This window comes from Artemia sp. Qi Xiang Cuo, chromosome 18, assembly GCF_049724085.1.
Source record: "Artemia sp. Qi Xiang Cuo chromosome 18, ASM4972408v1, whole genome shotgun sequence".
In the NCBI taxonomy this organism is placed as follows: Eukaryota; Metazoa; Arthropoda; class Branchiopoda; order Anostraca; family Artemiidae; genus Artemia; species Artemia sp. Qi Xiang Cuo.
In genome coordinates this window covers 38,624,230-38,651,881 of record NC_142811.1, presented here as the reverse complement: position 1 = coordinate 38,651,881, position 27,652 = coordinate 38,624,230, and the positions used below count along the sequence as shown (strand labels likewise).

At 36.6% G+C, this 27,652-nt stretch overlaps 1 protein-coding gene across 2 annotated transcripts in view; it reads right to left on the bottom strand.

The window, feature by feature from the left end:
- Positions 1-3,161: 3,161 nt before the first annotated feature.
- CycB3 (cyclin B3) overlaps positions 3,162-27,652 on the bottom strand; it is a 55,832-nt gene continuing 31,341 nt past the window's right edge. Inside the window, exons 6-9 of one of the 2 annotated variants that reach the window (XM_089103980.1) lie at positions 26,216-26,371; positions 23,627-23,801; positions 18,433-18,538; positions 3,162-3,817 (exon numbers count right to left, since the gene is read on the bottom strand). In XM_089103980.1, the coding sequence (XP_088960106.1) occupies positions 3,775-3,817; positions 18,433-18,538; positions 23,627-23,801; positions 26,216-26,371 (480 nt within the window). In that variant the 3' untranslated portion in view covers positions 3,162-3,774. Of the gene's footprint in view, positions 3,818-6,776; positions 10,930-18,432; positions 18,539-23,626; positions 23,802-26,215; positions 26,372-27,652 lie in introns of those variants that run through there. The other variant, XM_089103979.1, reaches the window with a different exon arrangement.

Genomic DNA, 27,652 nt, shown 5'->3' with positions numbered 1-27,652 from the left:
TTAAGAATCTAGTGATTTTTTTCACCGGGTGGCAACCCTGAACACGAGGTCACCCATGATTATTATTTTTGTTTGAATTATAATTGAGTTGTAATTTATTTTTTTTCTCTCTCGCATTAGGGTATACTTGAATTTTGTATTCGTTGCTTCGTTAATGTAAAGGTTCGCTTGTTATTTTATATTTTTTGAACTTATTGGTCTGTCCTTTCTTTATTCTTATAGACAGGCTTTTCAATAAAATAAATTTCAAACGATTATATTAAAGCAATTAGATTAAGACGAAATCCACTTCTTAAATATTTCAAGATCTTAGCGTTAGAGGCAGGGGCATAATTTTCTATGGGATGGGGGGAGGCAACTACCCCCTCCAGACCCAAGTTTGGCACACACACCCCAACTAAAATTCCCATATTCCAATCTTGGTCGCAGACATATCTTCCTTTTCTTCCAAATTTTTTTTAACTATGAAAAAAAACCTGTGGCTTGGCTATTCAACTTTTAACATTTTGAATAACAATACTACATAGGTAAGTGAACCTATCCACTTGACCGATCTTCTTGTTACCAAACATCACCTTCACTTATTCCCAGCCTAAGCAATTCAGTTTTCTTACCATTAATTTTCAGGTCTATTCATATACCCAGAGCTTTCGAAATTTTATCTGAAAATCATTCGTTTTGCTAGCATCATCATCTAGGACACTCAAATCAACAGCATATTCTACGTGTAGGAGTTTTACTTTCTCATTTGATTCTATGCTCTAAAATAGCCTTTGTCACTTTCCTTGCGATAAAGTCAAAAAGAAGATCCGTATAAATTGGGATTTAATACGAAATCGACTACTAGCCTCATTTCTTAATCGCAGCAGTGTTACTCTCGTGCATAACACAAATCACTTTAATGTATTTATTTGGTATCAGAGGCAACGCTATAGCGTTTCCTATAATAAAGAGCCATAAGGCTTCAATGTATCATTTTTTTTCCCAGGGGCACTTCATATGGAAGATGTGGTCGTATAAACGTTGGAGGGGATCAATGGGTTGGAAATTAGAAGTTCTAGTAACCTTTTAAGAGTCGAAAAGTGATCGGAGTGTAACCAGTTCCCCCAATACCCTTTTCTTCCCAAATACAACTGATCAAAAGTTTGAGATAGCCATTTTGTTCGAAATAGTCCAAAGGTCAAAGAACTATGCCTCCATGGTTAACAAAACCCCCCAAACCCCTCGGGTAAAGGCTGTAAGTTATGCAGGCTACCTATTGTTATCATATAAGGTCTTTATGGAAGGGTTGGTCGTATAAACTTTGGAGGGTCTCAATCGATCGTAAATCAGAAGTTTCAGTGCCCTTTTTGAGAGTCAAAAGTGATCGCACGGCAACAAGCCCCCCCCCCCCCCACACCCTTTTCTCCCAAATGCACTATACCTCGGGGGTTGACAAAAACCCCACAGCCACCGGCACAAGGATTATAAGCGATGCAAGTTGTCCATTTATAACGTATATGGTTTTTTCTTAAGACAACAGGGCATATTTAATCCTGTATCTCCTAAAGAGCTCAGAATATTAAGGTGAAACTTTAAGAAAATTTTGAAAGGGATAGCAAACACAAACAAAAGAACCTATGTGCTTGCTGGTTGTGAAAAGGGAATATCAGCAATATCTTACGAACGGCTGAGGGTATTATAGGTTGAAACTTTCAAGATAAATTGAAAGAGATTGGGGGGCAACCAGCCCCCCCCCCCCTTTCCTTACCCTTTAAAGATACCGCTCTCCTCTACAGTGACGAGAGTTTTTAACTGTCATTTTGTTCAAACTAGTCAAAAGGTCTAACAGCTTTGCCTATAGGGATGCCATGCCCCCCAAAGCTCTGGGGCAAAGATTGTAAATTATGCAAATTGCTCATTGTTTACATACAGGATTTATTATTAGAAAAAGGGAAAATGTTCGATTCTGTATGCACCCGAAGAGGTTAAGGTTATTAAGGTGAAACTTTGGAGAACGTTGAGGGGTATTTTATACTAAATCAAAAGGCACTATGGGCATCAAGTTAATCAAAAAGGAGAATCTTCAATATACTAAGAACGGCTAAGGGTATTAAATTAAAACTTTCAGGACATAATTGGGGGAATGTTAAGAAGTGGATTGAGGGCTGCCAACCCCCTCCTATGACCTTTTTATTTTATCTCCCTCAAAAAAGATTGGATCAAATTTGAAATAGACATCTTGTTCATAATAGTCTAAAGCTCAAATAACTATGCCAATGGGGATAACATAACCCCCTCCCCCCCCAGCTTTGGAGAAATACAATCAAAACACACATGTGCTTACTGGCTCTGAAAAGCATATTTCAGCATTATCTAAGGTGCGGCTCAGGGTATTAAGCTGAAACTTCCAAGGTATGTTGAGGAGATATTAAAGAGAGATTGGAGGGTAACCAACCACATTTTCTTTACCTTTTTCCTTTCTTTCCCACATCAGTACAGGTCAGGGATTAACACTTCTTCTCAAGTCCACAATAAGTGCTTAAGTCACCCTAGAACGGGACAAAAAGAAGTCCCTAAGAAAAGAATTCTCCGGTAAAGTTAAGTCCAGTTAAGTCCTCCAGTCGAAAAGAATTTTAGTGCAATTTTAGGCCCATCTTGATCGCTACATGGGTTTTTCACACTTGACAACGCTCTTATATAGGCCTAAGCAAGATTTGAGGTCCTGCATATGCAATCTCCATCCTATTAACTCTGACTCTTTATATATCCATACCACAGTATAAAGATATAGCAGTAAGTTTACCGCAGATAATTTCTGGCTCTTCCTTCTCGGTGCGAACAAACAGCTCCTCCCACTTCTTCTTGCATTAGCGCGTCCAAACAGCTCCTCTCATTTGATCTGCCATGAGCGGTCCAATTACCCTGGAACACGTATTTTGGCAGAAACTTTCTCAAAATGCCATTGAAACTAATTTGAGACTTCGAAACCTACTTTTAATTCCTAAAAACATCTAATAATAACATTGCACTACTAATTACTGATTTTCATATATGTATTGGAATAATTCAATTTAAAATTAGTTTCTTCAAAATTTAGTGTTCCAACGTTGAAGCCAAGTTTCGCGTTTAAGAGAAATCTGACTTGTCTACCCATGAAAAGATCCAAAGTCGCTTATGTTTCTACGTTCTCTAGAGTACTCGCACCTCGGTCCGGGTTTTTATAATGGTTGAGATAGGGAAATATCATACTGCCTATAATATATATATTGTGATCCATACATGCAAACATTATACTACATTGGGTAATGGCAACCCAAAATAGACAACAGAGCTAGGAAGAGGTTATACACCTAAAAAAAATCCACCGCAACAAACAAAGTCCAGAATAATTATCCATTAATCAATATCCAGTCAACTGCTATGTCGTTCATTTGGCTACAATTTCTACGAAGGGTGTGACTCCTTAAGGTCGCCCTCCAGCGCTGTTTTCAGTCACGGTTCTGGTTAGGCTCCTAAAAGGTCCGTTGTGACTCCACTATGAGGCCAAGCATGCAGGTTGTTCATCATGGGGATAAAGACGGAGGAAAGAGGTTATGACAGAGCGGATAGCCAAAACCATCTTCCAACATCGGAACAGCTCCAACCTCTTGTATTTAGCCTATCCTCGTCATGGATACCGCTATGGATGAATAAAAGAAAACTATAGCAAATGGATACAAGAAACAAGAGCGGGCTACTGTCTTGTTAAACCCTCTGAAGGCTAGAGCGTTATCACTTCCTTAATTCTCATCCTCAGTTCTTGTGACTTTTCTTCGTTCCACAACTAAATATCCATCTAAAAGAAAAAAACTTAGGACAATGCTCAGGAAAATGACTTATTGAAAACAAAAATTTTTGAGGTCATCCCGAGTCAAAGAAATCTAGGATACTAAATATTTCTGACGCAAGATTTGTGGAGCGCCAGTCCTTTTTAAACGATACAATTGACGTTCTCAAATATAGTATCAGCTCAGCAAGAGCTTTTCGGACAAAACAACATGTTCTATAACTGCTTCAGTTTTTCTATATGCAATTGAGGGTGGAGGATTCGTCATTGCAATATACACCTTTTTTTTAGTTTTATGTTGAACTAGCCATTATATCTTCACAAACCGGATTGTGAATTAACAGGTAATGTTGGTTAATGTGAAGAGATTATTGAAAAATTAGAAACTGTCCGATGTGGCGAAAAAAAAAATATTATTGAGCTTCACAGCATATTTCCCCAGGGTACCAGAATGGCAGAAAACATTCTTGGCACTAATATTACAGTTCCTCCACAGTCATTGTTAAAGCAAACAAAAGAGGCAGCCATCCACTTTCATCTTTTCACCCAGCTATGATACTCTGACTTCCAATCTTGATAGTAGATTTATTAGAAACAAGTAATTTCTGTCAGGGATTGACATATAGTGCAAACAATATTTTCACAAAAATGAAGCATCTCTCCCATTACTTTGATCAAAGAATATCGTAAGGGGAAAGCGTATCAGAGTGCATTTTATGATATCAAAATGGAAAGGTATATAGTTCGTTTCAGCATTTCCATATTTCGAGTTTAATAGACAGCGACTTTTATCCCAGAATCAAGTATTTGCTCCGTTTATGAGCGGCTGTTTCTGTTACTATTTGAGAAGGTGGGTGTTCGTTTTCTGCACTAGAAACAAAAAAATTTACTCATGAAACTAAATTGGCGTTTTAGAAGTCGGGCCTTCAGCCCTCGCAAATGGATTTCGTCATAAGCCAAAAATGGCCACATCTTCTATATATATATATATATATATATATATATATATATATATATATATATATATATGTATATATAACTGAGCCCCCTATAAATGAACCCTCGTCCAACTCAAGCTCCGTGCTCTCAACCCCATTTAACTGAGCTCTCGTGCAACTGAAGCTCGCTCAGCTGAACGCGCGTACAACATAGCCCCATTTAACTGAACTCTCATTCAACTGAGCCCCCGTTTAAATCAACCCTCATGTTACTCGACCCCCGATTAAATTAAGCGCTTTCTGACTCAACTCAATCCACTGTGTAAGAATAAGTTTGAACTAGCGCTGGTTAAAAACTAAAAAAAAAAAAAATTCTCGCTTCGTTCGTGGTTTTTAACTCAAATTGCCCATCTGGCTAGCCTAAGAACTTTCCCAAATTGAAAGGGAATTTCAGGAATGGGTCTATTTCCGAAATCATGGCCCGATACATATATATATATATATATTTGGACAATACAAAATATAAGCATTCACTGTAGATCTATCTTTTCCTTTGTTGTTGATAAGATTTACCGGCAATCTCTGTGACGCTCGTTTTAAGTCTTAATAAACCTTCAATGTTGTCGTGTGCTTTCAAGTCTTAAGCCTTGGTAGAGAACCCCAAGCAAGGGATATGAAGTCATTTTCAACCCTCCTCCACCAAAGAGGATGAGGTAGAGGCCACCCTTAAAGTAAAGTTCGTGGCTTGCGTCATAGCTCAAATTTTCGGGGCGTATTACCGAGAGGAAAATACATCAGGGGAATCAATTTTCAGTGATTTTCAGACACGGGAAGTAGGGGAGTCGTTAATCTCCTCCCACTTCCATTTTTAGAACATGGCTCTTTTGCCAGGACCGATGTACGGTTGTGCCTTTTACTTGTATCAGCCCATAGCTTTGTCTAAAACCAAGTCAATGTTAATTCTATTAAATATTAATCTAAAAAAAACACGTTCCAAAATAGAGACCTGAATGAGGCTTGAGTTGCATAGGGTTCAGTTGAATGGGGGTTGAGTTGTACGTGGGTTCAGTTAAACGGGGTTGAGTTGAACGAGGGTTCAGTTAAACAGGGCTGAGCTGCACGAGGGTTAAGTTAGATGGGCGTTGAGTTGCATGAGCGTTCAATTGAATTGGATTTACGTTCAATTGAATTGGATTTAGACGAACAGGCACGAGGGCAGATTTACAAGGGGGTTCAGTCACACGAGTGTTCAGTTGCAATAGAACCATTCAGAGAGGCTGGGAGAAACGTTTAGCAATGATTATCAAAAACAATGTTTACCACATCGAGCTTGTGCCGCAATAAATAAACAAATAAGTTTCTTTTTTAACTGAAAGTAAGGAGGGACATTAAAACTTAAAACGAACAGAATATTCCGTATATGAAAGGGGCTGTCCCCTCCTCAACGCCTCGCTCTTTACGCTCATTACTTACAGTTCGTTACCACGAACTGTTTGAGAAGCGTTCAATTGAATCGGGTTTAGACGAACGGGGATTCAGCTGCACGAGGGTTGATTTGCATGGGGGTTTAGTTACACGAGGGTTCAGTTGCAATGGAATCTTTCACAGAGGCTGGGAGAAACATTTAGCAATGATCATCCAAAACAATGTTAACCACATCGAGCTTGTGAGGCAAAAAGTTTTTTTTTCACGAGAATTTACTCCATATATAGAGAGATGTTCAAGTTAGCCTCTATGTTTCTAGCAACAAAGATCAACGAATATTTTCTTATTAAGTGTGGCCTCAATTTTATATTAACACCTTAATTTTATTATAAAACACTTTTATATTAACGTCCTTTATCCTTATTTTTGGCGGCATTTCCTTCCCTGCACTCGCTACGGGGCACGAGAGCCATTCACTTCAATTTCCTTATTTTTCTTTAATAGGAATGTTTTTTTTTTCGGAGTATACGAAGTTTTTTTTTTTACATCAAAACAATATAACAAATATAGACTATAAAAAAGAACAAGGAAAACACGGATTCCGAATAACTATTTAATGCCTATAAATTTAACAAAACATGCAGCTCCAGTCTGAGCACACCAAACTAAATAATTTATTGTCAAAAAGAAAAGATAGAAAATGAAGGAATCATGGACACATATATTTACAATAAACAACTATACAAACCATAGTAGGGATTTTTTTTTTTTTTACAGAATTTGAAAAATATTAAGCTTTTCCTCCCACCAGTGGGAAAACAAACTCAATAAAAAAAAAACAGACTATGGAAAACAAACACACTGGAATCGAAGAAAATAGTCTTAAATAATCATATATTGACTGGTCCGAAAAATATTAATATTGACAAAAACATATAATTTCTTCTTTCCACCTTCTAAATAAATTTTGGTTCCGACAAAACAGTGTTTTTCCAACCCTTTTTCTTTAGATGCGATTAAAGACCTGGACCAAGATTTATATATTCCTACAGAGGATCTAACATCATGGAGATTCCTTCTACAAAAAAAAAAAACGAAATCAATCGAAATGACTGATAACATTATTATCTTTGTCATCTCTACTATCAACATTATTATCGTTGCTGTTGTAGATTTAACTGTTCAAAACTGGGTCATAGCGCGAGATAGTAACCATCACATCTTTGTCAGTTATATTACCTATAGTACAAATTTATTAACATTTTAATCTTCAAGGACAAGTTCAGCATCACTTAGAATTAGTTTCAACCAATTCATTTCTTCATCGTTAGTACCAATTGAAATGTTTTTAGAATGAAAGTTAATACTTCTTGGCCAATAATGAGAATGACCCAACCAATTATTTAAGTTTTACAGAGAAATTTTTCTTGGGTGACCTGAACTAATATCAAAGATTGTGCGAAAAGCGATGGTAGTGAGGAAATTGATAACTGACAGAAATGAATCTACATGGCGGCATAGAACTTGAATAACCTCCATTCCTTCTCTCTAGTTTCATATTCACTAACATTAAGCAAGTAGCCTACTTAAAAATGTGCCAGTAGCTTTGTTGAATGTACCTATATTAGTCATCTTTTTAAGCAGTAAGATAGCATTTGAACCCCTATAGACCGGGCACATCAACGAGAGGATATCTACCTTTAAAAAATCCATAGATTTTTACATTTGTTTCATATTTTCTAATAGTCCACCAGTTACTATTTTAGCGAACCTGTCCCCTCTCAAAATAAATTATCTTGTACACGTTTACTATGAATTTAGATGTAGTTAGTTCATATCTGTAAAATAATTAATCCGTTCTTTTGATCACAAACCACTATGTCTATATTACAAACTATAAATTCTTAAGAAACCAGAAATTTCTTTATATATCGGTTGGCTGGCCGCACACGTGTCGTTTATTACGTCTTAAAGGGATTTGGAGTTGATGGACAAACCAAAATTAAAGCAACCCAGATTTTTAATTCATTATCCCCCCCCCCCTATATAAGCAGCTCTAGTCCTCAGGATTACACTCCTAGTGATTTTGAGAAAATTTTCACAGAAGCCAATGTGACTAAGACAACTTTCTTTGATTTTCTAAAGTTTTATCTTCAAAGCATCTGAATCAAAAATTTCCTTTGCCACCGAACACAAAAACATCTTAATTTGTCTTATTAAATTGTCTGCTATTATCTTTTGTACTACTTAATGCATTTTCGGCTCTTAAAGCAAAATCTTTTTAATGTATCTTTTTGGCGTCAAATGATTGGTGAACCAGCAAAAATTGTTTCTCTACTTTTTATACTACAGACTTAGTCATATCGGCCTCTAAATAGATAAATAGTCATATTGGCTACTATTATGGACGGACTAACCAAATTGCGTAGAGGCTCGGCCCGCAAAGACCCATTACCGAATAAAAAAATAAATAAATAGTTTATCACTACGTTGAATAATTTCTTTGCCCGAGTGATTTGTACGGATTCTTCTTTTCTTGAATTTCTCAGCTTTACTACTTTATCAAAAACAGATTAAAATACGGTTATTTGACAGTTTCGCATTGCAAGCTAGGTGCAAACATCTTACTGATGGATGTAAAAAATATCGGATGATCAATTTGTCTTGACAGTACTAAACATCTACAAAAAAAAAAAAAAAAAAAAAAAAAATAAAAAAAAAAAAAAAATATCGCACACCTTTTTTAGTAAGTGCTCATGGTAGTAATAATTGAACAAATAGTCTAGAAAAGGTTCCAATAAAATTTCATGGGAGTGCCTCAGAATTCCCTTCCGAAAACTTGAGGCACACCAGTTACAGTCGTATTAAGTTCCTCGATATCTATTACTATTTATATTTACCTGTTACCAAAAAATTCCAATGAAACAATATGTAGTGAAATTATTTATAGCAGTGGGGTAGGTTGATCCCTGTAAATTAGGTCAACTTATAATAACTTTCAATCATTTTTAATTTTTGGCAGAGGTATTTCCATTTTTTTTTCTTCATAAAAATGCTTCACTTTTCATGTTGAATCCAAATACTCGACACTTTATAAGGGTTTATTGTTCCAAATTTTGGAGCTACTCACGCGGAGAAGGCCTCAGAAACCTAATAGGTCAGATATCTAGTTATTCCCAGAAGACACGGGTAATATAGCTGACAGTGGCAGATCCAGGAGGCGAAGAGGGGGCGCGCGCCCCCTAACAAAGTCTAAAGTAGTGTAATTTACTTAATTAAAGCAAGATTGCGTTAATTAAACTTGCTCCTAATGCAAGTTTATCGGATCAACCTGTTCCCCCCCCCCCCAAAAAAAAAATCCTGGATCTGCCCCTGATAGTTGGGCAACCAACCAACGATATATTTTACAAATCGCCTATCTCACTTAAATTTAACCTTAAGCAACACAAAGGCGCATGTGCAGAACAAAAAGCCTAATTTCTGCATTAATCCATACAACAAAACTTAAAAAGCTAATGATCTTTATCTATCAAGATAACGTACCTCTAGTTAAATAATAACATGTGTATGTCAAAATTACTACACGACACATAACCACAGAGACATAAGTGCATTGAGGAGGAACAGGGAATAAGGGGAATTATCAAAACGGTGAATCTCAAAATAGAAAAAAAAGCCTTAATTATTCTATAAGTGGGGGGGGGGGGTGTTCAAATCATTCTTGGGGAATGTACAGGCACTTCCATGTCATCTGTGCATATGCGATAACATTTGCATTGAGAAATCCTCGATTCGGAAAATTTGCATCCAGTATCTTAATAATCTGTGAAGCTGTCTCAACCTATTCCACATTTTCGCACACTGAGACTTAAATATTTGTATTTATATTTAAATTTTTATATAAGGGTCGACATAACTTTACCCGCCTATAAAGAAAAAGAAACATTTATATGTTTCTACTAATTTTGACTAAATCATATATCGACAGACAAAATACAAAAGCATAAACATTATAGCACCTTTTCTGTCTAAAATTCAATTGCACAAGTATACTGTTTTGTGTTCTACAAATATAATTTACTAAAGAAACATTTTGCCTAATCAAAATTGATACATAAATCGTCACTAATTACTTAATTGATCTTATTAGATGTAAACTTTAGTGCCGATCTGGTAAGTAACCTTTGTACTAAAATTCTCACACAACATTTAAGTTTAACTGTAATGACTTTTATATTACTTAAATTTTTCATGTAAACCATAATCAGATCAGAATGAAAATAGAGACTAACTTCATAGTTAAATTCTCTCAAAACAATATTACCAAAATATTAAAGTTTTGAATTCTGCCTGCTTCGAGTTCTATGAATAGATTCTTCATAGCGAATTTCCATAATCATAAGATCTAACTTGTTAAAAAAAACACCCAAAAAATCATAATGAAACATTTCTGCAAGAATATTAGTGAAAAATTGACTACCATGTCGGCGCAAAAACATGGCTAATTATATAGCACGCAATTAAGGACTAATTTCACAAGCAAAGATTCCAAGAAATCTTTTCAAATCACAAAAGTCACTCAAATTCCTCTCCAATCACAATTGAGCCAACATAAACTCGTCTTTAGATAGGAGATCATAAAAACTTTTGCAAAATTTGTCATAGTAGGCACCATATCAGGTTGAATAAGGCTTGAAAACGACACGTTATAGTTCCAAAACCAAAGGAACTGGGGTGAGCGCGACCTCGAAGAAGATCCTAAAATAAATATAACTAAATGTATATATGTCTCCATTACCCATGGAGGGGAGGGACAAGGAGTTCACCCTTCCCTCAAGATAAAGTTATACCGTTCTACAATATTTTCTTTTAATCTGCGTGTTTTGATAAGCTAGAACAGTTCTCAAACGAAATACAACTCCTGCATACGCACCTTATATCTGTAAAGACAAGTGATATTAACATGGGAAGAATTATTAAGTATTTTTTTATCATTTTAATTTACAATTGAAGGGAATTATTTTTTTGATGGGCCTGGAATCAAATCCACCACTTTTCTGGATCTACTCCACCCTCCCTCCCTCTGTCTCATGATGAGGCTGACTTACATATTTTCTCTTTTGGCATCGATTTTCAAGAACTTTTGAAATATAAATGTCTTTAACCTATCACTGGCGCCAGATTCATAGAAATTAGGTTGGAAATTGAGGGGAGACAAAAACTTATTTTCTAAATTTAGAGCGGGGAGAGGGGAGGCAATTTCGCTTTTTTAAATAAGAATAGAAACAAAGCCATTTTTCAGTAAAAAAAACACCCCCCCCCCAAAAAAAAATTATCTATGAAAAGGGGAAATGACCTTCATTCCTACCCCTCGCTCTGAATTAACGCCACTCTAATCGATCCTATTCAAGTACCACTGTAATACTTGGGAACGATTTTCTTAATTAATGTTGGTCATTAAGCAAGTCAGAAGAATAAACATTTAAAATAGAAAACCAAAAACACCTTCAATTACGGAAATAGGAAGTAGTAAATTCCAGTATATGACACTAATTTCCGAATCAATAAAGCATTGAATTTTCAAAATTAGGATCTTTTAACGCAATAAAAAAAAAAGAAAAAAAAAAGAAAGAAAGTCAACGAAAAAAAGAAAACGCAAAGGACACATCAATTATACAAAAATGGTAAATACAAGACCAAAGCCGCGTTTTCAGGCTCAGCGGGTTCGAACATGGGTTGTTCTCGTCTAGTTTCAAGTTTTTCGTCTAGTTTCAGCGGGTTCGAAGTTTCAATCCCGTAGTTTCCTCGAGAACCCGCTTTGTGAAAACGCTTGACGCACTAGACGAGAACAACCCGTGTTCGAAGACGGGTTGTTCACGACTCAGCGGTTTCGAACACGGGTTGTTCTCGTCTAGTGCATCAAGCGTTTTCACAAAACGGGTTCTCGAGGAAAATACGGGATTGAAACTTCGAACCCGCTGAGACTAGACGAAAAACTAGAAAATAGACGACAACAACCCGTGTTCAAACCCGCTGAGCCTGAAAACGCGACTCAAGGTTTTAGATATAAATTCCGAGAAAAAACAACCTCAAAAATGTTTCTAAGGGAAAATATTGAGGTTCGTTTAGCACTAATACTGAGCAAAAAAAAAAAACTAAGAAAAGCAGTGTTATTCTACTAGCTCCTTTTTACTATCCTTTAAACATTGGACATTTTCCGTAGAAAATCCACGGAGGGCGTTTCTGATTCAGAAGAATTTTCCGTCAGCTACTACATGCCACAAAAGGTTCATGGTCCAAGTACAAAATTACAAAAACCCGGCACATTTTTCGTCGCAGTCGTTACAAGTATGAGATTAGAGTTTCGCCCTGATTTGAAACTATTGTCTCTTTTACTGGCCAGTAAGGTTCTCCAAATTTCCTTTCTTGCAAGAGTTCTGTCCAAAAATCCTTATAACAAAAAGTACCAACACCACAGACAAAAACAAGTCGCGGATTAGATTGGAATGAAATTTGGGTCTGAATACGCGTTGGCGTCGAACCAAAATTGGAATTCATAGCAAAAATTTCTGATTATTTGGAATAAATATTATAAGGGAAAGGCCAATATGACATTTTCAATAGGATTCCAATTTTCCCATAGATGTTACGTAGATTTTGTGACTGCGTTCTTTTGTCCGTACACAGACATCAAATTCCAAAAATCTACGTAAAAATCTGTAGAAGTGGAAGCACTGGAGAAAAGGTTACAAAACAAATAACCTAAGCAATTCAGAAGACATTTGAAGGATCAGTTAGGAAACAATTCGGACTACGAAAAAATTGAATAAGAGAAGATGGCAAAATATTTACAAAGAAGCGACATTTTATGAGAAATTGCACCTTCCTTTTGCTTCATCCGCCAAAGTGGTCAAACTGATTTGTAGCTTATAAAATTTTTCAATTGAAAATTTTAGACATTTTCGATGAAGAAAATGCAAGACTGTTGATGCATTCATTATTTGTATTACATAAACGGAAGTTTTTACGAGAAATCTGCCAATATTCGGAGTCAAACCCATGACATCAGGTAAGATGCCAGAACCGTTGTAAGATGTTAGTATATCGGGCTACCATTCCATTTTCACAGTAAAAGATTTCAAAGGTTTGGTAAAAGAGACAAGAAAATTAGGAGATCCCTGGAAATCACTGTTTTCAAATCAGATAGTCTTCAGGTCACAGAATGGGCTAAAAATTTCTATCTCACGTATCATGAATATTATACTTTTTTTATTACTAATTAAAATTGAGTTTTTTTTCTCATTGAAACATTAATAGTCATAAGCACATTTTGCCCCAAATACTTCCTTCAAACAAGTTTTATATGCGTTCCAAGCCTCTTTTGTTTCCAGTATATGTTAACTGATGCTCTACTACTACTACTACTAACACACTACAGGTTGTTTGGAACAACCTGCTTTTCATTTGGCCCCAGATGGATGGCTAAAAAGAACATTCTTTTGGCAATATCTTTTCCTTCGTTCTTAAAACGTGTCCTAGCCATCTCAACCTTCCTCTCACTATAGCCCTAGAAAGTGAGATGTGCCGATGTTTCAGAGCCATACTTGACCACTGTCATTAATGTAGCTTCCAATATTCTAGTCTCGGTTCACAGGTTTATCTTCCTATTCTTCCAAATTTGCTTCAACTGTGAAAAAGGACCCTTAGCCTGAGCCATTCTACTTTTTAAATTTTCACTGCAGCCATAGATATTTACTAATAATACTGCCTAGGTAAAAGAAGCTATCCGCTTGATCGGTCTTATCGTTCCCCACTATCACCTATTCACCTTCATCTACTCGTGGTCTATGCGACTTGGCCTTCTTAACATTAATTTTCAAACCTATTCTTGCACCCTGAACTCTCCAAAAATTCATTTATTTTGCCAGTATTTCTATGTAGGACACTTAGATCATCTACATATTCTAAGTTTAGGACAGGTTTATCTTCCCATTTGATTACACCGCCATTTTTCTTATTTCAGGTTTTAGTCACTCTTTATATCGGTCCATTTCTGTTTCTTTCTTTGTTTCGGTCTTTTAGTGTTTCTTTTTTACGTTTGTGTAGACAGGTTTTCAAATAAATAACCTTATTCCCACCTCAATGATAATATTCGATTTATTAAACAGTAGTTATTTTGTGAAGGTATTTGAATGACCCTATTCTTTTTCACAATTTGAAAACCAAAATTGAAACAAAACCTAAAAGCTCATATGACCATTACTTGTAGCAACAAAAATACAAAACCTTAACTGCTACTCTTTGTTTTAAGGAGTAAGGTCTAAGCCATTCCGATGGATGTACATAACAAAAATATACTCACTCCCTCACAGAGATTGGAGTGAGCACAGAAACTTACAGCCATAACTGTTACTATTGACTAGACTAGGTCAGATTCCGCCTAGTTGACAAGAATATAGGCTCCTCTCCCCAATTTCCTTCGAGGCAGGATTGGGCCCAAGCTTCATTATGGCAAAAGCAGGATGTCAGCTCTTATTCTAATCAAATTGGAGTGAGATCCAACTGTACACTCTGGCAAATGTCGCGACGATAATAATCTAGAGATCATCCGTTTCCCTTCAGAGAAATTGTATAGGGTATAGACCTTTCAACAGGTATAATTGGAACAGTTAACTTACTTCCCACCAATTTTACTGAGATCTGACAATTCCTTGCGGCATATGCCCTGGTGAAAAGAATTTATAGACCACCCCCCTTTTTTTCCATACTCCAAAATAGGCTAGATCGAATCTTGATTCACAAAAAGCAAAACCAAGACACTAGATCCGATCTTCCACTAAGTTTGCTTGAGACCCGACAAACCCTTATGGTAAGTGTCTCGACAACAAGAATATAGGGGCCTCTCTTGCCCTTCCCGATAAAGGTTAGACAAAATAGTGATCCCCAAAGGCATAGCCACTGCAATAGGTCTTACTTCCTATAAAGCCTTTTTAGATACAGCAACTTCTTTCAGTTGATGTACTAACGATAGTGATTCCTCAAGACATAACTAAGACACTATGTCTTACTTCCCATAAAGCGTGGTTAAGAAACAACAACCTCTTTTAGTAGATGTGCTGACGATAATGATCCCCCAATGCATAGCTACGATACTAGGTCTTACTTCCCATAAAGGCTGGCTGAAATGCAACAGCCTCTTTTAGTAGATGTGGTGATAAGAAAATTTTCAAAAACTACTCCTCTCCCAGCACCTAAAAATTGGATCCCAGCCGAACTTGTTTCAGACAAGTTCTGGACGTAACAACTTCCGCTTATTACCCTAACTATGCTTCTAGAATACCTCCAAGAAATAGCCCAAAAGGAGAAATAAGGGGCGTCCCATTTGTGACGTCTATTTTTGTCCTAGGAAGGTCGAAGTAGGAGGTTCACGACCTGTTTGCCAGAGAAAGGGGGGGGGGGGGGTCCGAAGGCACATTAAATTGAAGACTAGAAATACTACATTTTTGGGAAGTAGTGTATTTATTTGAAAACCCGTGTCCAGAAAAACAAAAAGGAAGGAACAATAAATAAATTTTTTTTTACAAAAACGGGCATCTACACTAACAAAAAGCCACAAGAACATACAAGTGCAGCCTCTACGAGAGGGGGAAAGACCAACAATTCAACCGTAGTTCAAACAAGGATACTAAACTGGAGGTGTTTCTGGGTCTTATATGCTAAACTTATTAATTCATCTTCAGTTCCATGTCCATTGGGATATGTGAGCAAGTGTTTGGTGATAACAGAAAAAGATAGAACTTTTATTTTATATATTTTAGTGAATATATTCTAGAAAGGCATAACATACAGCATATGAGCCAGCATAAAAGCGTTATAAAGACTTGTAAGGTGGTAACAGATGAAGCAGATATTCGGCTAGAAGTGTGAGCGATCAGAAGACTGAATGCGCGGGAAAAGGGTGTCCATAGGAAGCCTAGGCATGACACACAATCAACTGCCTTAATAACAGAAGTACCAAGGGATATTGCCTGTGATTAATTATCGTCATAACAATTAAAAAGAACAACTGGCGTCGATTGGGGAGAGGGTCAGTTGCCCCCTAGATTTTTATTATTTGATAACTTCCCTAAGGAGCAATAAATAGCCAGTAGTACTGAGATTCATAGATATAAGTTGCTGATAAAAGATCTACGTATCGAACAGCACATTAAAACCGAAATTGGTATGGAGCGGTTTAATTATTAAAAAAAAATAATAATAACTCAATAAAGGTTTCTTGTGTTGTGGAAACAACAATACGTTGGGAGAGAGTACATTGGAATACAGGCTCGCCACCATACAAAAAATTAAAGTTAAATTGGCGTTCTCCGGCAAAAACATGTGCACAATCAAAACAAGGCCTTCAGGCTTGTGTCCCCTAACCAGAATTCGGGATTTCCTATGATTACGACTTCCAGCTTTTTTCATGCAGTTCGCCCGTTTAATCCATTTTCCCTATTCCTACCTCATCTCGAAACAAATTCCTGCAAAATTTTTTTTCAGATATGAGATGATGAACCAAGTACCTCAAATTTCTTCTTTTTTTGGAGCAAGAGAGAGGCTGTCAAAAAAGTACAAACCTGATTTGTCTCTAATGCTGTACAACAATACAAATACCATCGTTTGAATTCCAGGAGAAACCTCATCGTTTCCTACTTCCCTCCTTGTATACACATATGACAAAAATAATATCAGATAGGATTTACCCCACTCTTATGCGTTATGGATTATAAGTATTGAGGTACAAATTGATCACCAAATTTTGAAAAAATCTTCAAATAAACAAATTTTCGACATGTTAAATTGCAAGGACCGAATAAATGACATAGTGGAACCAAATATTCGGTTCTCAACTACTACCAAATCGGCTTTTCCCGAGTTCTAGACATATTCATCAGCCCACAGTAGAGCCATAAAGATGAAGGAGGCCCAATGGCTAATACTTGCCCAACTTGCCCATACTAGCAAATAATGTCTGTAAAATTTCCGACTTGTACAGTGTTCTTCGGATAAAGCGCAATTGCACAAGGCTTGTCACGAGATATTTATCTATATTAAGCTCCAGTAATTTTTTCCTTTCATTTGACGATTAACACAAACATTTTAACCAGTTTACAAAACGTCAGAGTAGTGGGCAAATAATTTCTTCCCGTGTCTCATAAGGGACTTCCAAGTGAAATTGCCCCAAGTTCCCAGACGTTTCATATATGGAGCTAGAATTTCCATAACGTAATGAAGCATATGGAGCTAGGACCAGGTACAATTTGAAGAAAAAGAGACAATTAAGCCACACCCATCCTCAAAGTCGGCTCATTTATCTAAAGATGTAAAGTCCCAATTATACAAGCAAACAAAAAATTTAAAATAAACGACCCTTCCTGGGATGATTGATAGATTTACCACTACAATAAACAATTTTTGGGTTTATTCATGAAGCTCTTTAACATATTTCGAACGGCGTACAAAGAAAAAGAAAAATATACAACAGTCGATAGAAAAGTACTATAAATAGTGTGTTAGTACTAGCTCCTCGTGGTCTTAATACTGTCTTAAATATTTGCTGTAGAAAAGGAGCTGTCCAGAAGCTAGTTGGACCAACTATAACGGTTTTACTATCAAACACTAAACTATTTTTAGAAGTCAATTGAAGAATGCCCATTCTAATAGGTATATTAGCTGATGTATTTGTTTGTTTAAAATCATTAAAACCCTTAGCAAATTAAGTTTAAGGAAACTATAGATTTACAAACTATCTCCATCCTCAAATACATAGGAAACCGCCTAAAATTGTAAACATTCTTAGTCATCATATAATTCGTGTATTACTCTTTTATCTGAAATTTCTCGAATGTGGGCTCTAAGGACCTAGCCAAATTGGCTTCTGGACGATCCTAACATTGAATCTCTTTTGTAATTGCCTAAATCTTTAGATTTGTTGCTGGTCTAAACGATTGACTATACGTAGTTTTTTTTTTTTTTTTTTCAAAAATTGCTGAAAATTTTATATTAAATAATTAATAAAATAAATGATTTTTTTCAATTAATGAAAATCTGATAAGTGCTTATACATTATATCCTTGATTTTCAACTATTATTTATTCTGCGGCCATTCCGTTTTTGACATACTTTTTTTTTAATTCTTAGCAATATTTCAGAGCTGTAACCCACCCCCCCCCCCCCAAAAAAAAAAGAAGAACAAAAAGGAAGGATATAAGCTCTTACGGATGTGAGTACTTGCTCCTTATGGTCTTAATGCTGTCTTTAGGAGTTTGTTTGAGCATTTGCCATAGTTTTGTTGTGATCACGCGCAGGTCATCTAAACCAAAACCTAAAAAGCAATACATGTATAAACTTAGATTACCTAAACCTGACAGAAGATTGAAGGTCTGATGAAAAAATAAACCGTACATATATTTAAATGCTTTCCATTCGCAGCAGCATTATGTAAAAGCGTGCTACTCCAACGAGTTAATGCATCTACAGTGGCATTATAAAAAACTAGTGGCTAAAAAGTCATCGTTGCCAGTCAATTTTTTCAATTTAATAAAAGGTTTGATGATGAGAGGTTAGGTTAGATTAGATTAGACGAGGTTATGTTGGTTTAGGTTAGCTTAAGTTAGGTTTTTAACGCATTTCTGGCATTTAGAACCAAATTTAACCTAACCCAATCTAACCTAACTTTAACTTTTACCATCATAGGTTGCATAAGACTGAAAATCTGACTCGCAAAGCTAATTGAACCGAAACAGAGAAAAGGGAATTTCGAACATTCACCGGTGAATATCGACATTAACTAGATTTTGGACATTCACCGTAACACACACACACATATATATATAGATATATATACATATATGCCACCAGGCATGTTCGCAGGTGTATTTTGTAGCATTATGTGTATTTCATAAATAAAATATCTGTATGTGCACATATATATATATATATATATATATATATATATATATATATATATATATATATATATATATATATATATATATATATATATATATATATATATATATATATATATATATATATATATATATATAATAGCCAGAAAACCTCACTTTACAGGCCTCTTGGATAGAAAAAGGCCGAATTTTTGTTCTCTCTTCACTCACTCGGACGTTCAGCCGTCACGATAAACACTCTAACAGCTCGAGGGGCCTTCCAACCTCCCGAACACGCTCAGGCCTATATCTTTCGCAAGTATAGCCTCAGATCCCTTCCCTCAACTGGCTAAGCTTATCAGCTTGGGCCTTTTATTCTTACAAATACGGCCTTGTATTGCCTCTCAATTCGCTATTCAGAACCTCCTGCCTTCAGCACTCGCAAATCTTCAGCAACGATTATTTTCACAGAAACCCATTTCCAGTTTCTATTTAGAGAACTAATATACGTGTGCTACACCCCGTTTTTCCAAGAAAGTAAACTTCAAAATCAATAATGATCAGTTAGTAGTTGAGGCCTAAATCCTACGTATGGATAAACACACTACTAGACTTATGAATACCTATACAATAATCTTGAAATATAAAAGCAACATGGATAGTGGTATGGAAGGAGCCGACTATTATTACAAAACTCGACAAAACCAACCGACATGAACTCTTTCATAAGTGCGTTATTTGTAAACCAGACTCCTATGGCTAGGGTAGACAAATACTTTCCAGACAAACTTTTTTTTATATTATTTTAAAGAAATAATAGAGTCAAGAGAATGTGACATTCAGGAATCAGCTCAGTTGTCTTGACTTAAGTTCCATCCGTCCTTGAAGATCGACTTGGGGACTCTTTTTTTGCAATTGGCGTGGATCTGCCTTCCGTATTCCTTGGAATCTTCTGCTAATTGAAGAAGGTTCAAGAGGCGATGAGGCACGAAGTTATCTTTCCACATATTTGGAGGAACCCGAAGAGGGCGAGAACCGTGAATTTGGTCTTCGAAGATGATCTGCAATATGAGAGACTGACTCCTTTGCTAAACGTGACCGAGCCATCGAAGCTGCTGGAGCTAGATCCTAGTTGGGATTTATTGTTGAATATTAAGGCGCTCACTCAAGGAGTTCAACATTTGAGACTCTATCAATGTAGGTGACTCTGGCCATTTGGCTTAGGCATTTAGTTTCAATCGCTGCGAGTCGACACCGGTCATCCACCTTCAGCGCCCAAGTTTCACAAGAGCAAATTAAGAAGTGGGGGGTGGGGTGATCAAGGTAACGAAAAGTCGTATCTTGAGCCTTACGGACACATCCTTGCTATACCATATCAGTGTAAGATATTTGAAACTGGAACTTGCATGGGTAAGCCGCCTTTTTATACTTTTTGAGTGGTTGTTGTCGCTGGTAATCAGCCTACCCTGTGATCCTACTGAGACCGTAGGGGAGGGGGACAGGGGCCTGAGACTGCAACAGGAAACTATCACCTGAGAATTTCAGCCTGGAGTATAGACTTGGATGCTCGTAGTGTTGATCAGTGATCTCTTCATTCGTATCATAATCAACCGTTCTGACACGGATATTACGGACATAAGGGATCTCAGTGCTTTACAGGACATCAGAAAGTCTACTCTTTACTACTGGCTCTTCCAGCCACAATTAGACTAGCATTGAAGATTCTTCCTTCACCAGTCTAGGGAGGTGCGTTTCGGAAAGTCTCGCGATATCCTATTTATATCGGTTTGGTTTATTGAGAACAAGGTATATGTTGCCTTATTTGGCAGTCGTCCTAACGTTTGAGGTTCCAACAAATAAGATGAATTTCAGAAATAGCATAGCGATCAATCAATCAATTCATTACTCTAAAAACACACATGGTGTAAACATGGAGTAAACAAGAAAAAAAGACAATACATGAACAAAACACCTTCTATTTACCTTCATATCAATATAAGAAACACACTTAATAAGCAAAGAAAAAAAAAGAAAAAAGAAAGACACTAAACAAGCTACTCGTCCGATCCAACGATTTCTCAAACCGCGATCTCCGTTCCACAGTGACTTTGATAGGATATATGACCCCACACAAAGAAACTAGGCGATGGCTTTAGGCCTACAAAGGTATTCCAAGTAATAACTCGGCATACCAGGAAAACAAAGATCGCGACATCCTCTTATCTGAGATAGCAAACACATTCCAAAAAGATGACAGAGCAAGCAGATGGGGTACAGCAAATGCATTGTAGATTATTGATAGTATACTTCTTTTATATCGAGCTTTACACGAAACAAGGACACCGTACGTCTTACGAAGCTCTGAACCGACAAAATCTAGCAAAAGCGATTGGGTATATCTCAAACCACTCCCAATAGGAAGTCCCGGGTAATTGCGATAATGGCACCGGATGGCATAATGGCGATCATGGCACCGGATGACTATTTAGACTAGTGGTTTTCAACCGTTTTTGGGCCATGCCCGATCTAGAAATTTCTAAAATCCCTATGCCCCCCTTGTGATATTAAAATTTTCGTATTCAAAATTTTTGATGTATTCATTTAAGGAAGCTTAAAAGGTGTTTTTTTTTTCGAGTCTTCCTCTAGTCATATTCTATGCCAATGAAAAATACTAGCATCAAATAATATGCTGATAAAAATACATAGGCATATTATAAAAAACACCTTTTATACAATGCTTGACGCTATTACAATACTATTATGTATTTTATTTCCTTTTTAAAACGCATACGAATGTGACGTCATTCACAAGAAAAATATATTTTTTTTAAATTAAGGCTCTAAAGTATAGTCAGCCAAAGGGTGCACGTCCTCCCCATGACCCACCAAATTATTGCCGCGCCCCACCGGTGGGGCCTGCACCTCATGTTGGGTATTACGGATCTAGATAAACATACTTGGGGGAGGGCCGATTACGTGGTTTACCAATTGCAACAATCTCTTTTTTCAGCATTCGTCCTATTTTTCTACATTCTATGCATAAAATATCAAAATTTTCTTTAATGGCCAAAATAGTCCAGCTCAGATTCAATATGGCGTCAGCGTAATTCAGAAGCGAAAGATCAAGGCCTCGGTAAACGTATGTCGTACGAACTTTCTTGTGAGACTCCAGCACACAGTTGTTATATATTGGAAGTGAAGACACGCCACCTTGCATAATCACTTTCCAGACACTTATTGCAACCTGCGAGACTATAAAACCGTCCCGCGTCGGTACTTTAATAACAACGTATAGTTTGCTAAAGATATGCCTAAAAGCACATAAAATTGAGCAATCTAGACCACGATCCTTTGCACTGATTAAAAGTCGAGGATGTATCCCCAAGTCAAACGCACGTGACATATCGTGACCAGCTACAACAGCAATATCAACTTTCTCTTCAACATCAAATAAAACATTAGTAATAACTCTGTGTACATGTTGGCGGCCGTAACCTTTTTTAAACTGATTTTGTGGTGTTGAACAAACTTCAGTGACCTTGTCAAAACTATCAACTCTAGCAATATGCACATCACTGGTGCAATCGTGACTGACCTATATGAACTACATTTGCTTTCATGTTTCCTTAATCACCGGCGTTACAACACCACCACAGAACACATCTGGGAAAAACTGGGAAGGCTCCAGGGTCGGAGTCTTCAACGTCGTTAAAGGATTCCCATTCGCGAGATTCTTAGTAATCAAATAGTCGGCTGCCTCAAACATCGCATGGCCTTCGCAGGTTACCCCAGACGCAGTAGCACACGTTCCATTCTTGTTCGGTTGTATTTCACTTTATTTTAAGAAGAAAAAAGCTTTCTTGGCTTCTTTCTGCACAGCAGTAAGCATCTCCTCTCCGTCCCAGGCAGAGGCCAGCTATACCTCTAACGATAATGTGCCCTTTTGGGGTCCCGCGCCGCCTAAATTCAACTATTTTTGGAAGAAGGCTTGTGACTGGCGGAACACAACCCTACGCCAATGGACCCTTTCCAGAATGCATCGAACGGGTTTGCACCCCCTCTACCTGCATTATGACCCCCCAGACGTGGATATTCCAGGGATGTTGAAAGATCACCGAGAGACATGATCTCCCCTTGGTCTGCGCCGCCCCACCAGGAGGTGCCCTGCATATTTGCAGAAAATTTCACTATCGGCCACCAGGGGAGATGCTGAGTGGCTTGGGAGAATCCCTCACTAAGACTGAAACTCAATTACTACCTTGTGATTTAAAGAAAGATTGTCGGAAAAGCGATTATCTGTCCTAGTTCTTCTGCGGGTTAAACAGTTTTCTAGCTATACATTACAGTATTTTCCCGACTGCTATGGGGGAGAAACCTGATTCCGAATACAGAGGAACAAAGCCTCAGCAGTGTAGCGTTGTTGACAAAAATAACAAGATGAGATGGGTGCAAACTCCCATCTTATTTTGTTTTGCACGTGGTAATTTCAATGTAACTTTTGGTTTTAGTACTTAAAGACTTACCTGAATAGTATTCCAAGGTAGGCGACCATTGGCTATTATTCTTCATAATAAGAGCTAGAAGTAGACTTCCAGCTGCAATTAAAGATTCAGATTCAAATATGAGGTCATATTCCATCAAGGATGATTCGAGTATATACCGAGCCAACGTTAGAGTCTCCAGGCTAAGTTTGGCACACTGAAAAGAAAATAGAAACAAAAATCAGAACGTTTTATTTTAGTTTAGCTTCCATCCTGTCAACAATATGGTGTCCACGATGACCACTAATCAAAATTTACTATTTTTCCTAGACTAAATTTTTGAGCAAGATGCTAAAATTAAATCATCATGAATTACTGAGTATATGACAACAAAGATCAACTTATTGGGTTCCAGGCTATGTTGCATGTAATAAAAAACATATTTTCAGGTCAACTACTTTCAGTTCAGATTTTGTTCAACCATTGTCAATCCACCGCTCTCGTTAAATTAGAAGCACCTGAAAAAAATTTCCACTCTATAGCTTGCTCTTCGAAGCCACGCCTCATACGTAAGGGTGCCCTAACTTGATGCCTAATTTTAGCCATTTTTCTGTTGATCACGGCATACACATAAAGCATATGACACCAATGAGACAATGATATAAATTTTCAGGGATTGGTACTTTTAAATGAGAACCAAGTTTTTTAAACTTTAAAAAGAACTAAAGCCAAAGCGATCAGCTATGCAAAAAAAAGAAAAAAGAAAAAAAAATCGAACAAGAAACAATAAGAACTAAAAAATATTACAAAATAAAATCAGGACAGAATTAGAATCGGATTTTTTTGTTCCTTCTTTCAATACTATTGCTTTTAGTTTCCGATTAAAACACCTTTAATGCTGATTCTGTCCACATATTCATAAAAAATTTTTAGCTTTAACTTCAACGGCCTAAAACCTCGTTTCTTGTTTTTTTTTTCTGATATTTTCTGTGTTTAAAATTGCTTCTCTATCTTTCTTAGTTTTAATTTTCATCGCCCACTACTAGCTTTAGATTATTATTTAATTTTAAAATTAGTTGACAGATTTTCTTCCTAAAATCTACCAACTGTTCATTTACAATTTTTCCGAGATTTTTAGAGGTAAATTCCTCTTTTATTTCTTTTTTTTGACAGAATTTAAGATTCACGAAGATAAGTATTAGATTATTCGTTCCATCAGCACAACAAAAAAGCCTTCTTCCATTCATTTTTTTTTGAAGCGACGAAAAAAATCGTGCTAGATTATAACTTTTATCAACATTTAGTGATAATATAATATTTTAATTAGTTTTTTTGGAGCAACAACAAAATTGTGCTAAATTCCCGCTTTTGTCGACATTTAACGGAAAATCTTCGTTTCTTTTCGTTTTTAAGATCGACAAAGAGAACCGTGCTCGATTAGAGCATTTTATAGGAAAGTCATCTATAATTTCCTTCTTTAAGAAAATGTTGTTCTTTGTTCTTTTTTTTCTTTCTTTAAGGACTCTACCCTCAACTCAACTTCACAACTGATAATGACCTATATTGTGTTTACACCAAGAATTTCAAGTCTCATTTAGAATTTCAAAATAGCTCGGAAAAAAGACAAACACTCAAAAGATACAAACTTAGTAAAAAAAAAACTTTACGTGTCAAAGATAGACAAAATTATAATAACCATTCCCTTATTATATTTAAACAGCCTAGAACTCAAAGAGAGCTACGTTTTAGTTGCAACATCCGGTTTTACTGTTTCAAACAACTTAGGCTATTTTTTTCCAATTTAGCTGAGGGAACAATGGGTTCTAACTTTGGCCTTGGCCGGTAAGCTGCAGTCTGGGGAAAATTCTGCAGTTTTACTAAACAGTATAGTTAAACTGTTTGCAAAAGAACGATTATGCGTACCGCTTAGAAACAGAACATTCATATATAACCGCTTAAGTTCACCGAGAGTGAAACGATCCATAGGGGTTTATACACCACAGTGAGCAGAATTATACTATAAAACACTATAATTAGCGACAAAGCTGCCCCAAACTGTTTGTTACTTTTTTTAGTTATAATACTATGAGCTTACTCAAATTGGCACACAGAATATTGGAGACATCGACAAGAGAATATAAACACAAAGCATTACAACTACCCACAGAGTGACATCAAAGCCGGAAAATCCAGTCATCCTATGGAAAAGATATAATTAGAGGATTATATTCGGCAATAGAAATGTATTAAGCATACGTATTATAAACACAGTTTAATGATCTCATTTCACGAAAGTGAGTTTAGTTTCCTTAGTTTTTTTTTTTTTTTTTTTTTTATAATATCTACCACTTCTTCTACGGTACAGAAAATGTATCTGTGAGCAATTAGAATAAGTCCACTCTTCGGATCGTAATAATTATTTATATACGCTTTTAAAAAACCAGTTAGTTATTTTTCTAACGATTATTTTGCCCCCCCCCCCCCAAAAAAATCGAATAAACAGACATACTTAACAAAATACCAAATTTTACCTGGCATTTAGAATGCATTTATCAATACGAGACCATTAGAATGGCTTCAGCCCCTTATTTCACCCCATACGCCTCTATATCAAATTAATAAAATAAGTACCCGGGAGTATCTTCTGAGGTAGCTGTATGACAAGGGAAATGCCAAATTGAAATCAACTGCTTTTAGCATATTTATTTCCATTTTGAGAACCTCTCGTCTTGTATATGCATCGTCGCATATATATAAGAAGTCATCAACAGCAGGGGGGCATCGCTCCTTAAAAAGAAAAAATGTTCAGTAAATAGTAAATTTTTCATTTACACTCGCTGTGTTTCAGTGTACTGCGTACATACATGACTCAAACAGAAAACTGATGGGGTGAATGTAGATTTGTTTCTATCCCCCCTCCACCCCCTACTTGCTAGGAAATCTATATTGTAAAAAATCCTCATTAAAAACAATATTTAATTGATTACGATTAAAACTGTGCAAAAAGAACAAAGCAAATAAAAGACAGGGCTACTGCAAATAGCAACACTGTTTGGGCTAACAGACTTATGACTCCCCACACCAGACAAGTCATCACAGCAACAAGTATTCAGAGCTTTACCATGAACTTTCCAAGGCCTTTTAAGATTTTTCTCCCATTCAACGACACCTTACTCTCCGTGTGGTCCAGGTTGAACTGCCAAAAAAGGACTATTTTTGGTAACCTATCATCCTTCACCCGTAAAATATGACCTAGTTATCATACTCTTTCCTTCATTATGGCCCTAGACAATGGGAAAGAGCCATGGCTTCCTCTCTAATATAAAGTCGCTGAAATGGACACCTAAAACGCCCGTGAGAATTACTATCAAAGAGAGGAGGCGAGAGAAATAGAATTTCAATCAAAATATGTAAATCGAGGGTTAATTGTACAAATTTAAAAATTTTGAGGGAGAAGGGATCCCTGTCCAAAGGCCTCTCCACGCTTAACTACAGGTAATATCAACAAGCCCCACCACATAAGCTTTTGGAGATTTGATTTGATACTGCCAATATAAATCGACAACAATGCATACGTTAATTATGTGTCATATAAAGCCTATATATAAATGTTAGAAAATTCAGTAAAAAAATCCGCCAGCAATGAAACTGGAGTCTGCAGTCTGTAATACACGAATCTGGCCTTCAACCCAGCAGTGGGTACTCTACCTCCCAATTACGACAATAACAAAGTGGAACTTGAAGGGTATGTAGTACTTATAACCCAGTGTTCGTGTCAAGCGGCATCTGTGAAGAATTTGGCAGCATTTATCCTGCTAAATGATACATATTTAGAACACAACTGAAAATTAGCAAACTAAGAACATAGATGTAGTAGTACATATTCACAGACAGTATTCCATTTCTGTACATTTTCATTTTTACCTTTGCCTGGGTACCGTAGTAGGAGGATATTACAAAAATTTGGAATAGATAGTATTTTTAGAACAGTTGTGGTAAGAAGGCTGTTAGATATTAACCTCAGTCAGTTGCCACCTTTCTACGATCTTCTGTGATTTTCTGTTTCTT